Source organism: Hydra viridissima, unplaced genomic scaffold (genome assembly GCF_058129835.1).
Source record: "Hydra viridissima isolate aposymbiotic clone 2 unplaced genomic scaffold, HvirCarnegie_v1 scaffold_12, whole genome shotgun sequence".
NCBI classification, from domain to species: Eukaryota; Metazoa; Cnidaria; class Hydrozoa; order Anthoathecata; family Hydridae; genus Hydra; species Hydra viridissima.
In genome coordinates this window covers 338,990-353,617 of record NW_028324311.1, presented here as the reverse complement: position 1 = coordinate 353,617, position 14,628 = coordinate 338,990, and the positions used below count along the sequence as shown (strand labels likewise).

General features: G+C 27.1%; 2 protein-coding genes and 1 pseudogene across 2 annotated transcripts; all 3 read right to left on the bottom strand.

The window, feature by feature from the left end:
• Positions 1-14,628, bottom strand: part of LOC149880568 (uncharacterized) — a 77,830-nt pseudogene extending 63,202 nt beyond the window's left edge.
• LOC149880570 (histone-lysine N-methyltransferase set-1-like) lies at positions 65-2,144 on the bottom strand. Its single transcript, XM_090069077.1, has 8 exons — positions 2,133-2,144; positions 2,056-2,100; positions 1,851-1,904; positions 1,474-1,570; positions 1,225-1,390; positions 937-1,129; positions 786-824; positions 65-324 (listed from the first exon to the last, which is right to left on the bottom strand). The coding sequence occupies exons 1-8, from the start codon at positions 2,142-2,144 to the stop codon at positions 112-114; spliced, it is 819 nt and encodes a 272-aa protein (XP_089925203.1). The 3' UTR covers positions 65-111.
• LOC149880569 (uncharacterized) lies at positions 1,808-4,355 on the bottom strand. Its single transcript, XM_090069468.1, has 2 exons — positions 2,504-4,355; positions 1,808-2,399 (listed from the first exon to the last, which is right to left on the bottom strand). Exons 1-2 carry the CDS (start codon positions 3,320-3,322, stop codon positions 2,271-2,273), a joined length of 948 nt encoding a protein of 315 aa, XP_089925594.1. The 5' UTR covers positions 3,323-4,355; the 3' UTR covers positions 1,808-2,270.

Genomic DNA, 14,628 nt, shown 5'->3' with positions numbered 1-14,628 from the left:
CCTTTAAGATTAAATACAAGAAGTAATATAATTAAAATAATGAATCTGTTATAAGTATGTTGCAAAACATGCGAAGAAATTTTTTTTTTTTTTGCCAAAAAAATTTTGCTTTTAAATAATAATATCATGTATGTTTGTTATATATTCATTTAGTCTTTTTTTAGAAATATTTAATTGAATATTGTCTTTTTCATCACAATCTGTAGCTGCCAATTTTGTGACTTTATTAAACTGTACATCACTTCTGACTTCTTTGTCTTTTTCTAACTGTGCACTTTTCTCAACTGGTTCTATGCCATTTTTCGGTCTTTGTAATTTTTCAATCTAAATGTTTGTTTGTTTTTTTTCAATAAAAAGAAAATGGTCAATTTTCTCATATAAAATAGACACTTTTTCATTATACTTTTTTAGTAACAGGAGTGAATATAACATAAATATAAAAAAAATTTCAAAAATATCTTGTTTTTTAAAATTGACTTTGAGATAACAAGAAAATGATGCTTCAAAATCAAGAAGTAACTTTAGAACTAAAAAAATCAGTAAATTGTTCTCAAAAATAAATCTTTCTCACTTAAGTTATTATTCATCCTTGTGAAGAAAAAAAAAAGTGTATTTTATGATAGCCCTAAAAAAAGAACAGCTCTAACAATGTGAAAATAATTTTAGAGTTAGGGTGCAGCAAATTTTATTTATTACAAAACAATTCATTTGGGTATTATTAAATCGTTGTGCACACAGTTATTATCTTATAAAGTGTGGATAAAATTTTTAAAAGGTTTTTTTACCTTTGATATTCTTTTTTGTTCTGTCTTCATTTGAAATTCCTGAGTTAAAAAAAGGTTTTTTAGTAACATTTTAAGTAAATCACCAGGGAATGCAAATAATTGGCAAAATATAAAAATGAGTAGGTAAAACTTGAGAAGAAAATATAAAAACCTCAGCATGCCACTTTAGATTATCAACTCCATAAAAGTAGAGAATTTCATCACCAACACAAATGTCTTTCAAAGCAAATAAACATAAATGAGGAACATCACAATGCAAAATCTTTTTCATGTGTGCATTTGCAAAGTATTTTGAGTCATTAACATAGCGTCCTAAGTATTCATTGTATGGAGTTGCGTCAATGCTAAATAAAAATTTTTGTTTTAAAAGAATATTAATATAAATAAAGAAAACATTATAAAATTTAGATGAATTTTAGAATAAAAATTAGTTTAGTACCAGTATTCAATATTTTTGTGTAAAAAGTCATAAACATAACTGCCAGCATTTGTTTCTTCGTATAACTTTTCTTTATTTTCCAGTGTGCTTTTTGCAACGAAATCCCCCCTATATTCTACTATGAAGTCTCCTTTTTTTATGCTTTTGCATGCAAACACTCCAAAACCTATACAAGTAAAACCATATTTGATATCTGTTATGTAATATTTCATTCTGATATTATTTTTTTTACATTAGAAGTTTTCTAACCTTTTGTTTGGTTAATAAATTCTCTTTTTAAATAACTTGGATCTTCCTTTAATGATATATAGTGCTTTGCTGCCTCAATTGGAGAAAGTCGTTTTCTCTAAAATTATAATTTTTAATCACTGAGTTTCTCCTAAAAAATTGGCTTGCTATTTACAATATAAAAACATAGGACAGTCAAAATGTTGCTTTTTTTCCCTCTGGATTTGTATGAATAAAATTCTACAGCAAAAGTAAATTTTAATATAAAGTTTATCATAATTATTATAATATATATTTTAATTATTATAAATATTATAATGATAATTACTAAAGTCTAAGTTATATGAATGCTCTTTGTTGTTATCATTGTTGAGTTAGTAACCTAATGGGTTTGTTACCTGACTTTTATTTACTATCTTCTCTTCATGATATGGCTGAATGCTACTTGATACCTATAATTGTATTTTTGAAATAGTTAGGAAGAAAGTTGTGTGCTATTGAAGGGTTATTTTCAGAACTACTTCTTTAAAAGTGAATTACTCAAAAGTCTGTAGAAGTTGTAAGTTTTCTTGTTTGCATGTTCTATTTAAAAAAAAAACAAACCTGCAATGTTGATGTATTTATGTCACATGCTTGAATTGGTGCACCCTAATTCAATATAAGTATTTATAATGAACTGCGTTAAATAACATTTGGAATATTGTACTACAGTTACTCTCACATTGCATGAAATAAATTTTCAGAAGTTTTATTTTTAGCCTAGTATAAAGGTGGGCGTGGAAGTCTATTTTTAATGAATAGGTATGTGAGGATGCATATTAAAAAAACAACTTTTGAAATAAATAAATTACAAGTTTGCAATAATAATGTTTGTTAATGCTATAGCTAAAACATGAAAGGTGACCTACCTTGACAGATGTTATTATACTTGACACTGTTTCTCTCCACTAAAAAAAATGTTTTTAATGAGCTTGTTATATATATCTTTAGGATATTTTTATATCTAAATTTCAAAGTCAAAGTGAAATTAAAGCTTTTCTTTTCTTATTACCTCAGATATGGTTGGTCTAGCCGTTGGATTGTCTTGCCATGTAGTCTCGATCAGGTTAGTAACTTTAACCACATTAATTGTATTTTCCGTATATAAACCGGTAATGTGGCTTATGTTTGGTCGTTTTCCAGATTTGATTGCATCAAGCAAAAGTATATCTTTAAACAATGGTATAACACCATGCCATGCTGTGGAAAAACTGCTAAAAAGCTCGAATGCAGTTATTGCAAGAGCGTACATATCGGATTTTTTGTTTGGAGATTCCACCTCACAATTACACAGTTCAGGACTTGTGTAGGCAAGGGTCATTCCTTGATTGTTGGGCTTCGTCATATTACATGTAACTGTTGCTTTTATATCAACAAAGTCATCAAAGTCGCTGACTTTTAAAGTTACATTGTACTGATGCCCTGTCACTAAAATGTTTGAAAGCTTGATATCTCTATGAACTATATTGTGTTCGTGCAAATATTCAATTCCTTCTGACATTTGTAAAAGAAAATCTAATCTTTGTTGAAATAAAAAAATTTTCTCTTCATTTAGGAGATCAATCAGCTGAGACAGATTATTGACTTCCATTTGTTCGATGTTAGTGGCGCATAATTCAAAAAACAAAGCGGTTGGCCTTACAGAATAACCTAGAAAGTTTACAACATTTTTATGTTGTAGCTTTTTTAATTTTGTTGCAATTAGCATTGTTTTTCTTTGAGAAAATTGGGTTTTAATCAACTTCACGGCCGTTTGTTTGTTTCCTAAGTTATACTTGAAGACTGAAGCTGATGTTCCTTCACCTATTTTGGAAACCAAGTTTATAGGCATATCAAATACTTCATAGTTTTTTATGGAGTCCGTTTCAGCAACATCTTTTACAAGCTGTAATATAAATCAGTAATGATAACGTTTAGAGTTTAATTATGCTAAATTTATAAATCAGTGACGTAACAACTTATGATGAGATAATAGTGAATGCTGCACTGAATTTTTGAAAATATTAGTGATCCAAAACCTTTATTATCTTAGATTTTCTTGTCAGGTTATACCAGATTTATAATTACTCAGTTGATTATTAATCAGTTAAGTAATGATAAAAATTTGATAAGTAAGTAATGAAATTTAATAATATCTGATTCTCCAAGAAAATTTATCTATATAATAATACTATATTAAAAAGTAAATTTGCTTACCTTAGAACTCATTTTCAATAGTCCTCAGAATTTCGGAAAACAGTTAAAAATATTTCTAAATATACAGTTTTAAGTTAATGTTGCTTTTGATGTGGCATGTATGATTTTAATGTAGAAAAAACATTAATTTCTCTACTTAATGTAAAACCATGTTAAGTATATGTTCAGTTGTTTATTATACTTTATTCAAATTTTGTTCACTGTACTAACAAACCAAGAGAACGTGTTTATGACAGTAATGATAAATAAAAAGTTTTGTTAGTTTTATTTATTTGTGTAAGTAATCCAGTCAACTACGTTAAATTACAGGTGAATAAAAGATTTTACATCTCTTTAAAAATTTTTCCAAAGTTTGAAACTTATAAGAAATTCAATTTATATGCCATGAAATTCGGTTTCCGAATTTGCACATTACAGTAGCTAATGTAGAAATTAGGCAAATTTTATAATGAGATGCATAAACATTTTTTAAAAAATCAACAAGCGTTTTTTTTTAACGCTCAAGCTTCAATGTTCAACTGAAATCCACGTCTATTTTGTATTATAAACACTTTTGTTTTAGAAAACATTTCCAATTATTTGAAAGATGATAGTAAATATAGAATAAACATAACTTAAAAATGGTTTTCATTTATAACTAGGTAATCTCAACTTGGGTTACCTTTATTACTGTTCTAAGATTCTTGATATTAAGTTACAGTAATTTTGAAATACTCCTTATTATTTTGTTTTATCTCCCGTTTTAAATGTTGGGAGAAAATGAATTGTTTATTTTAGTTAGCAATAATAACTTTTAAAAAACGCTTTATTTTATACATTTTTTTCTAAATAATTTGCTTAAACAAATTATCTAAAGTATAAGTTTTTTGTTTTTTTTAAATTACAGCTAAAACTTTAAACAATTTTTACTTTAAGAAAAAATCAAAAACTTTCTCCCAACGTTTAAACTTGGAGATAGAACAAAATAATTCTAACCTCGCGAATTGTTTAACACAAAACTTTAAAAAATAAGAAATACCTTTCTATCACTTACTCTTCACAGTCTTCTTCGGTCACATATGCCTTATGATATCTCCTAAAGGCTATTTAAACGTTTTTAAGGAGTCAATTTCGCGTTTTTAAAATGAGAATTAAAGTAAATCGGAAACATTTTGAAAAGAATGAAGTCAAATTCCAGTGATGGATAGAAACCAACTTCTAAGTTTACCGACTTATTAAGCAGATGAATTATTAAATTAACGACTTTTAAACTTCATAACAACTTTTTAACAGTAAAAGGTTACTCGAAAGGTATTAGAATCTTTGTTTGCTTTTCTTTTGTTAACCCGTTCTTAATTTATTTACTTCTACTTAATTGTTCTTAAATCCAATTTCCACTCTCAATCTTAATTAGGTTAAAAATCTGATTTCACTTCCTCAAACTGTTATGCAAAATATCACTAGTTAAATTTAATTTTTCTGGTTCGGAAACTAAGTGTTACTAACAACTGCCTCATTTTTAATATCGCGAATATTATTCCTTTGTGAGCTTTTTTAAAAGTGTTGTTAATCTTCAATTGTATCTTTGAGAAGTCATTTGATATCTCAATTTAAAATTCTTTCTTGAACTTTACTAGTTAGTTAGCTGTTACAAGAATCAACAGTTTAGAAAATCTTGAAGCAAGTAATAAAAGATGATAATTTACCCACAACATTTTTACTACTCAAAAATATATAATACTGTATTCATTTCTTATAGATGACTTTAAGTCTGCGAAGTTCTTTACCTTTTAGTAAAATTGCGGAGCAGCCATAAATTAACTCTTCTTGTCATTCATAATTATGAGGCAGACTCTTATTTCAGTTTCTGAAATAAAAGCGTTTTATATTTTTTAATTACGAACAGCCTCCCTTTTAATTGCCGTATTTCGTGTTTTGATAATGTAAAAAATACCTCTGATAGATTTCGATGTTTGTTTTTGCACATATAATCTACTGTTTATTACTTCACTTTGAAAATATATTTTATTCCCCTTGAATTGAAATTGATTAGGAAAGTTTCATATTATTTTTTGCAAAAAAGTCAATTGAAGTCATTCCCAGCTGTCTTTAGTTCGATGCCTTCTAACTAACTAGTCAATTAGATAGCTGTTCCTACTTCAAAAACATACCTTTTTAAAAACCTTAATAATTGCATCTTTTTTAGTTCGTTGTAAATTATCTAGTCACAATTATGTAAGTACAAATAGAAAAACGCACACAATATTTCAATTGTTTAACAGTTGGTTTATACATAATCGTAACACTTTGCAACTTGTAATCTAATCATTGGTTACAGGAGTATAACAATTTCTCTCGCTGCGCATGTTTACGAGTGAACGCCGACTACTAAAACTCATAAGTTACTGTCAAAAAACTATTCTTCTTAAAAACCTTACATATTTGTCGAATTGATTGGTCTTCGTTAATTCTACCGAAAATCGAAATAGGTTTTTTCCATAATTTGTAACAAGTTATTAGGTTTCATCAATAGTAACTCGTTCTTTCGAGAAATGTTTCTTATTAATCACAAGAATTACAGATGACGAATGAAATTTTTTGGCGTTTCTCTCCTTGTAAAAAAACTGCTGCTCAAGTTGAACTCGGCACTGATATTGGGTCACACTTTGAAACTATATTTTTAAACAAATGCAAATAAAAATCAAATAGCACGAGAAGTTTGGAAACCCATGGAAAATACTGAAGGTTATATTCACTGTTTTAAGTTTGGCAAATTAGCAAATTCGAGTTCACGTTGAGCACACGAACACTGAGAACAAACTTTTTTTACAAAGGTTTTTAGTTCATTACAAAAGCTGTAAAAAGTTTCATTTTAGTAATTAAATTTATCTTTAATTAAATTTTTTAATATGAACTAGAAATATAAAAGTTCTTGGAATCTTTTCCATTTTACATTTTTAGTTTTAAAAAAAGATTGAAGGTATTGATATTCTATAGAAGGTATTGATATTCTACTGTAGGAGCGCGACACGAAAAGGCATAGTTGCTTATACAGAAGCAAATAAAATCCTGGAATTGATAGTAAGCTTTTTCTATACATAAATAAAAACTTCCGTAAGAGGAAATTAGCTTCCCGTAAAAATAAAAATTTAATAAATCTGGAAATCTCTATGCGCGAAAGCCGCTGTAATCAATTCTGATGGAATATTGATAAAAATTTAGCATAGTTAAATGTATAAAAGCGTTCACTTAAACTATTACGGCTACAAACAAAACAAAACTTTAGTTTTTTGTTGTGAAAAGTAAAACTTAAATATAAAAAACTCATTTATCATAAAAATGTGACCTATGGAAATTACTGAAGGTTACATTCACTGTTTTAAGTTTGGCAAATTAGCAAATTCAAATTCACGTTGAGTGCACGAGCACTGAGAACAAACTATTTTTGTAAAGATTTTTAGTTCATTATAAAAGCTGTAAAAAGTTTCATTTTAGTAATTAAATTTATCTGTAATTTAATTTTTTAATATGAATTAGGAATATAAAAGTTCTTGGAATGTTTTCCATTTTATATTTTTAGTTTTAAAAAAGTTAACTCGACTTAGATGTTTTTTTTATGACAGCGCTAAAAAAGTTGACGCAAGCGCTTTATAGGTATTGTTGTGGCTATTTTTGTTTAAGTTGTTCCTATTGTTAGTATTACTGTTTCTAAAATTTATTAATATTAATTTGTTATTATTATTTTTATTACTTTTATTGTTTTTATTATTATTAGTATTATTATTATTATTGGTATTATTATTATTATTATTATTATTATTATTATTATTATTATTATTATTATTATTATTATTATTATTATTATTATTATTACATTTATTATCAGCGTTATAACATAGCATAATACTCATGACAAAACACACTACTCATAACAAAACAACATTAATTTGTTAATGACGTTTTAGTGATTTAATTTACCTAAGAGTTTTGTTAAGTTTATTGTAAACTCTGGAAAACTTAAATTTTTTAGCTATAAGAAATATGCAAGCATTAAATTAAATTTTTTTCCTTCTTTTTTTGAAGCTTAGCATGGTTTTGAGTCCATTTTAGGGAGTATATTACAGATACCGTTATTTTTTTCTCCCAATGTCTTTTCGAAAGATAATATTGAAGTTAGCATTCATAAGTAACAATTTCCAGGTAGCTGTTTCCCAATTCTTTTTCCTTGAACTTGACATTGTAACTATGGATTTTAATTAAACTTCTCTATTACGGAGATGTTTCATCATTATAAATATAATTAACAGTAAAAAATTTTCAAAAATTTAAATTGTGAGCATATTTCTAATACCATTATATTAGTTATACCATTATGTTACTTATTGCTATACTGTTTAAATAAAAACCAATGCAAGTTTTATTTTAATCACTATCCATTAATAATCCCATTCTGAACAACTTTTTAAAATGAAATTAAGGACATTGTTTGAATATAACTAGTAAGTCTGAATACATTTCGGATCCACCATTTATCTAATCAGATTAGCCTTAGCTCTGATTCAGTTTTCCACATAAAACCTAGCATATGAAAATGTCTTTGTTTTCGATGAGTTTTTCATGTAGTTTTGTTTCGTTTGTTAATATGCGTGATTCTTTAAATTTACATTGATTTTATCATTTCTTATTTAAAGTCAGCTAAGAAATTATTTCGATTATCGCTGTAGGATATTACAAACTCATTTGGTGTAGCCCTTATCTGCAACTTAAAACACTCAAAATATATATGCAATTTAAGGACGAGTCGCTTTAAAATTTTATTTATATTGTGTGACGTTAATCTCCAATTTCAATTGCTCAAAAGTGTATATGCCTTTGAAGACAACACCGTGTAAAAATTTACAAAATTCGTGTAGACCTTATCTCTATTTTTAAGTACTCGAAAGTATATATGCAGTTTTAGGCGACACGCTGTAAAATATTGTTAGTTCCGTGTAGATCTAATCTCCAATTTTAAACATTATTTTTTTATTGTATTATATTCGGATTGTATATCTTTATTTCATTAGTAATTATAATATATAGCATTTGGTATATTTATTTACATCTAACTTAATCCATAAAATATGCTTGCTTATATATATAGTATATTTATTATATATTTCTATATTAGATTTTTAATTGAGTTTTCCTTATATTTATTTATCATTTATTATATTTGTATTTATTATACTTTATTTATTACACATTATATAGGGTGGCCATCTGGGAGTATTGTGAGGTGGGGCTTTTTATAATTTACTTATGGGTATATTTCAGGGAATGGGGATGGGGTTTTGGTATTTCGCATAGGTTAGGAGGTTCGGGTTAAAAATGTGTGGGGGTATGGGGAAGCCTCCTGGTTCTATGTAGCATTCTGACTTATTCTTGTTAACACGCGTACTTTTCTTTACGTGCAAACTTTTGTTTTAACTCTAATAATAACAGTCCTTTTTCTTTAATATACCGTAATCGTTATTGAAATCTCTACACTTTAACATTATATAAATACTAATTCTTCTAAACTCCTTTTATAAAATCAATTCTCCGGTCTACTTATATTCCGAAGAACCTAAAACTTTGTACCATCTCTTTTCTTCGTAATTCTTGAAGTTGAATCTTGTATCCCCTCCTTTCGTATCTCTTAACTAACTCCTGACTGACCACTGACTGACTCTCATTTACCGACTAAATCCAACTAATTCTTCTCTGATTCCTACTCCAACTTATTCTTCTGTTTTGTATCTCCCTTTTTATATTGGTTCCAATGCTTCGGGTGTTGGCGTCTTTTCATTTTTTATTCGTTATTGTGTAAAATATTAATTAATGGCTATAGGTGGTTTTATTTTTATTAACGACATCTTGTTTTACTTAGAATTAGCTTCCTCACAGTATTTAGCCAGGACAGTCTCGTAATTTTACAAAATGTCCCGTGTCCTTTATTTGACCACATTTGTCCCGCATTTTTGAATTATTTAGTACAAACTTCACTTTTGATTTTTTAATGAAAATTTTAACGTTTTTTTTTAAAACAATTTGCAAATAATGATATCGTCGAATATTTCTATTTGAAAAACTAAATTTGTCATTTTATTTTTAAATATTAAATCAAAATCTTGCTTTATAAATTAAACTTTTTTTGTCTTACTAAAAAAATGTTTTCATCAAATAAATTAGTCAAGGAACAGTTTTGATGTTGTATCAAAGTATCAAATGTAAAAATCGACTTGATATTAGACAATTGATTCATTGACAACAATTAATTACAAATCTAACTTAAAATGCTTACATTTTCATAATCTAATTAAGGAAAATGTTTCCTTCCTTAATAATGTTATTTCAAAAGAAAAATATTTAAAGTAAAAGTAAATTTATTTTTTAAAACTTGATTTATTTGAAAAAATATCTCACAGTTATTATTGAGTTTCTCAGCCATTAAATTAAATTTTGAATTAAACAAAAAAACATTTTTTGCAGCACAATAACGTTGTACTTGAGATTGCATTCTAAACTTTTTTTACTTAAACGCACTTTTGTCATTCATTAAGAAATAAATTATATCTGAAAATTATGAGGAACTTTTTAAAAATAACTACAAAATTTAAAACGTTTTAAAAAACAAATCAAAAACTACTTTTTGCTTCAATATATTTACAATAAAATTTTTTTAGCTAATGTTCCGTATTTTTAGCAAAAATCCCGTATTTTTGCCAATTTTCCCGTTTTTTTGAAAAAAATCGAAGGCCACCCTAACTTTATATATTGTTTATTGTATTTTATTTATACTTTATCTTTTATTTCTTTCGAATAAATACTTGAAAATATATAAGTTGTTCAATTGATTTCGTGTAGACCTAATCTGCAATATTAGATACTCGAAATTATATATGCAGTTTAAGGCGACACGCTTTAAAATGTATAAAATTCGTGTAGACCTTATCTCCGTTTTTAAGTACTCGAAAGTATATATGCAGTTTAAGGCGACACGCTGTAAAATATTGTTAGTTCCGTGTAGACCTAATCTTCAATTTTAAACTTTTTTTTTTTAAATTGTTTTATGTTCGTAATATACTTTTTTATTTAACTTGTGTCTATAATATATAGCATATAGTATATTTATTTGCTTCTAATTTAATTCACAAAAATATACTTTTTTATATGGTACATTTATTGTATACTCCTATATTATACTATTTTTCTTTGAGTTTTTATCATATTTTTTTATCATTTACTTTATTTATCATTTGTTATATGTATTTATCATACTTTATTTATTACACTTTATTTATCGTTTATTGTATTTTATTTATACTTTTTCTTTTGTTTCTTTCAAATAATTACTTGAAAGTATGTAAGTTGTTCAAATGATTTCGTGTAGACCTAATCTGCAATATTAGATACTCAAAAGTATATATGCAGTTTAAGGCGACACGCTGTAAAATGTATAAAACTCGTGTAGACCTTATCTCCATTTTTAAGTACTCGAAAGTATATATGCAGTTTAAGGCGACACGCTGTAAAATATTGTTAGTTCCGTGTAGACCTAATCTCTAATTTTAAACATTTTTTTTTTAATTGTTTTATATTCGTAATATATATTTATTTGATTTGTATTGACGATATACATCATGTATTCATTATGATTTGCATACATATATCGTATTTTATAAATTTATACTTCTTACCATTTTGCATACTGTGCATTTATTTTGATATAGTATATTCAATATATTTATTCTATATTTATTTTTTATTCCTATTGTAATTTATCTATTATTCATCATGTTTTATTTATGTATTACTTTTCATTCATCAAAAATTTCGACTATCTAATCGAATGTATATTAGTAGCCTATTCTCAAATTAGAAGTATTCGATATTATATACAGTTTAAGGCGATATCATTGCAAAATATTATCGATATCGTAGCTTTATATTCCTATTGAAGTACAATAGAACAAATATGTAGCATTGGATGAAGTTATTGCATTAGTTTGTTGAGAAATAACAGATTGGTGTTAACTTAAACACAGTTTTGTACGTATACAAGGAAGTGTCCGTTGCAAGCATCATTTCTTGTGAAGCGCGGTAAAAATGTAAAGAAACTATGATGATGTGGATAGATTTATATAGAAACCTTGATATTTATTAAATTAGTATAACTAATATTGTTTACATTGATATAACATAATATTGTTTAAAAAAACTAATTTAAAAAAGATTTTCATTACTTAAAAATCTACGCATTACTTTTAAATTATAAAATGACGTAACTTCGATTCCGTGCCAAATTGAATTTTTTTTGGCGTAAGAAAATGTATATCTTGTTTATTTCGATAAACACTCGTTTTCAAGACAAAACAAAATATTTTTTAAATAAGTATTCTAAAAGTCTTTATTAAACAGTTTTTATATTTTTGATATAGACTTAAATAACATAAATAATTGTTAAAAATATTCGTGTAGGCCTAATCTTCACTTTTACGGATTTGTACGATATACATGCTTAATAATAAAACACTGATTTTTAGCGAAATTTTAAATAAAAAACAAAAATGTTAAATGGAAACTCTATAAATTATCAAAGAAAACCACACGGGTTGTGAAAAAAGTATCAGCTAAAAAAAATTAGTCAGAAAAATTATGCTTGAATTAAGGTCTACACGAAATATGTCGCCCTTAGTTATATGTAGACCTAATATAGCAAACTTTCACATTTCGTGTAGACGTAAACTGCTCTTATATATATATATATATATATATATATATATATATATATATATATATATATATATATATATATATATATATATATATATATATATATACATATATATATATATACACATATACATGTTTGAGTTTTTATTTTATTTGATTATATATATATATTGATTTTATATAGTTTTCTACATTTTTCTCCTACAAGGTGGTGGTGGTGAGTCTTTAGGTAGCATTTGGTAATGATCTGTTAATTGTTTTAATTCTAATGCTGCTGTATTTTGCTTCTCTGCCTTTTCAACTTGTGAAACAAGGCTTTGGATGACTTTACTGCAGGTGTAAGTGGTTCTCACAAAATCTATGTCATATAAATATGGAAGCATAACATCGTTAAAATATGTATCTAATTTTGGTAGACACTTTAAAAAGAAATTTGGATTTTTAGCATTACGAAATGTGCAAGATTCTTTGGGTAAATAAATTTCAAAGTCACAGTAATTGGCACCTGTAACAAATATTTGGTGCTGAACTTGGGTGTAATAAGGGTTATTAAGTTTTATTGCAAAACTTTCATTACATTTTACTATAAAACAAGAAGACATTGAAAGGTATTCTGAAATGGTTTTATCTCTTGCTGAAAAAGGACATTTGCATTCTAACAAACCAAATCCACAACAAGTACAATTTATAATTCTATCAGGACTTGCACCAAGAAATGGATACTCAGAACAAATTGTCAAGCCTGCTATGTCACAACTAAAATTTTTATGTAAATTTTTATTTTTTCTAACATAACGTTTGACAGCAAACTCTTCATTGCTTCGTCCCCATGATAGCACACTACTGGAAATAGTTTCATTTTGTTCACAAATCTTTACACATAAATTAAAAGAGGATGTCAGATTTGTAATTGTTTGCCTATAACTAACTTTTTGAATTACCTCATGGGAAACTGATGATGTAATAACGCCATTTCTATATTTAAACCAATTAACAGAATTTGACTGGCCTGTTGTTATACTGCAAATTTTTTTTATATTTGAATTTATTCGGTGGGTTTTTAAGTTGTTGTGAAACAAATGCATATCGGTTATATGAACTATTTCATCAATGGTTTTAGGATATTCTGTAGCAATTGTAAAATCAATATCTATTTTATAAAAACTTGTTTTTTTAAACTGCAAAACACTTGCATTACCATTGGTAGCTTTAGCAATATTCTCCCAGTCCTCAGCTGAATATGTGACATCAATATCTGTTCGCGAACGAGGTTCATAAAAGTTTCTACTTGGACCAGGTTCAACATCATCATTTTCAGGATGTGGTCGCCTAAAAATAACTGAATTTATCTCACATGGTTCATGTATTTTTTGACGTTTTACAACTCGTACATTCCATTGTTGTTTTTTGCCAGTACATGTTTTATTATGGCCTAACCTGACTTCATTCTCAATATAATGCAATAAACTGAAGACATGTTTACAAGATGAACTGTAACCTGCAATACACGAACACTCAGCAGTAAAAACATACTCTGAACCATAAAAACATACCCAAACTAAATATGGGTTTTCTTTTATTCTTGTCTGTGGAATAACAGTAGCTCTAACGTAACAATACCGAATACTGTCGACAATGTTATTAAAGGTGACATCTTTAACATGCCCAGAATATTGCAAGTTTTTTCCTTCTCGAAACGCCTTCATTGCACTCTTATTAGTAGCATATTCTTTAATGACTTCTAAAGTCGCATTTGGAAGATATTGACTTCCACTTTGCCAGTTACTTTTTAAATCTTCAGGAAATGGAAGATGAAGAACATCGTCAACAACTAACTTTCTTCTTCGACTGTTATTTACTTCATTGACACGGTTATCAGTGGTAGGTAACAATGGTAGGTTTAAAGCTTCTGCCATAACAACTTTTTCTTCCTGAACCAAGTTCAGGAAGTGCACGAAAAGCATAATTGTGCACGAAAAGCATAATAATGATAAAAATTCGCCCTGAGCCAGAAGGTGTACTTTTTTTTTCCTTAAAAAGCGTCCTTAAGCCGATCTTATACTTTTGTACTTTGATTCACATTCTTGGTCAGTTCAACCAAACAAAACGCCAATGGCTGTCTAAGCATTTTTTTAAAATGATATTGTTCTTAAATTCAGTATCAAATTTGTAGTACAGCACAGGATACTTCTGCACTTCCTGCAT